Here is a 1676-nt window from a genome sequence, read left to right as displayed (position 1 = left end):
CACACACAACACACACACACACACACACACATAAATGATAAAATGACTGTATATATATATATGTGTGTGTGTGTGTGTGTGTGAATGTAAAAGCTATTTAAATATCACTTGTTTTAATATTTTCCTGTTTAATGCAATGACATTCATATATTTTTAAGTGTGGGTAAAAAGTGTGTAAATACATTTTAGTTAGATTTTCCATCTCGTGAACAGGCCCAGACGGGAATCTACAGACTACTTCTGCATCTTCTGCACTGATTTTGAAGAAAAAAATCTATGGAATTCTGGGATTTATGCATTAAACTTAAACTGAGAATGCTGCACTTTTACTGGTTGCTGAAGACATGATTCCATGGAAATCTGTAGAATTCCGTAGATTCCGTGTGGATGCCATGTGGGCCTGTTTGTGAAAACGAAAGCGATGCCATTTTAAAAAAGGCACATTTAGAAATGCACATTGATTGCACGAGACTCAGATGTGATGAGAGGTACGATACAAACCAGAACGAGATCTGAGCTGAGTCCAACTAGGAAGAGAAAGATGAAAAGAGAAACACTCCAGAATGCTGCATCTCTCAGCCGGTCTCCATCCGCTCCGCTGGAGGGTCTCTCGCTCTGCTGGATTTTAATGTCCATTCAGCAGTTCATCAAGGAGCGACTCGCTGTCATTCATGTCACAGGGGCTGCTGGACTGTGAATGTGCTTCACATTTCCTCTCAACTCCATGTTTGTGTCCCGTCTCCGTTCATGATCTCTGTATGTCACCCGTGGGGTTTTCCGGGTTTTTTTTTTGATTCCTCGCGGTCTGAATCTCTGTCCATCCCTCCGTTTTCTCTTCTGCTCAGGTACACGTTCACTGGCATTTACACGTTTGAGTCGTTGATAAAGATCCGGGCGCGGGGCTTCTGCATCGGCCCCTTCACCTTCCTGAGGGACCCCTGGAACTGGCTGGACTTCAGCGTGATTGTTATGGCGTAAGTTATCATTCTGTGGATTTCGTCAAATCAGGGACTCCTTTGACTCCTCCATGTGCGATTAGAGCCCAAAAACAAAAAGGGAATTCACTAACAGGTTATGAGTGAAAACTGTGCAAATCCTACATGCGAGACCCTAAACACAATAAGAAACATTATTTAAAAACAAATTAATTCACTATTTTATCTAAAAATAAACATTATTACACTCTAAAATAATATATATTTTTTCAATGTTGTAAACAAAACCAAGATTATTAGAGTATGGCTTATAATAAAATACTATTTCAGTCTTTATACTTCAAAATTTAATCTTTAATTAAAGGGATAGTTCACCCAAAAATGAAAATTGTTTATCTGCTTACCCCCAGGGCATCCGAGATGTAGGTGACTTTGTTTCTTCAGTAGAACACAAACTGAGATTTTTAACTCAAACCGTTGCAGTCTGTCAGTCGTATAATGTCAGTGAATGGGAATCACGGCTTTGAGAGTAAAAACAGACAAAACCAAATTAAACCCTGCGGCTCGTGACGATACGTGAAACTCCTAATTGAGATTGTAGATAGAGTGTCAATGGTCCACTTGAGAGATAGGTGGCGATATAAATACTGTTCAGTTTCTTGCACAAACCGATCGTTTCGTGTCTTAAGACCTCAATGTATCGTCACGAGCCGCAGGGTTTAATTTGGTTTTGTTTGTTTT

At 39.8% G+C, this 1676-nt stretch overlaps 1 protein-coding gene across 1 annotated transcript in view; it reads left to right on the top strand.

The window, feature by feature from the left end:
• The window catches only part of LOC107676826 (sodium channel protein type 4 subunit alpha), a 226579-nt gene that overhangs the window by 54103 nt on the left and 170800 nt on the right, over positions 1–1676 (top strand). The window contains 1 exon segment of the mRNA XM_074186965.1: positions 846–974. Coding sequence (XP_074043066.1) covers positions 846–974 — 129 coding nt within the window.

Source organism: Sinocyclocheilus anshuiensis, unplaced genomic scaffold, assembly GCF_001515605.1.
Source record: "Sinocyclocheilus anshuiensis isolate Anshui unplaced genomic scaffold, SAMN03320099.WGS_v1.1 scaffold184, whole genome shotgun sequence".
In the NCBI taxonomy this organism is placed as follows: Eukaryota; Metazoa; Chordata; class Actinopteri; order Cypriniformes; family Cyprinidae; genus Sinocyclocheilus; species Sinocyclocheilus anshuiensis.
This window is presented reverse-complemented; position numbering and strand designations above follow the sequence as displayed.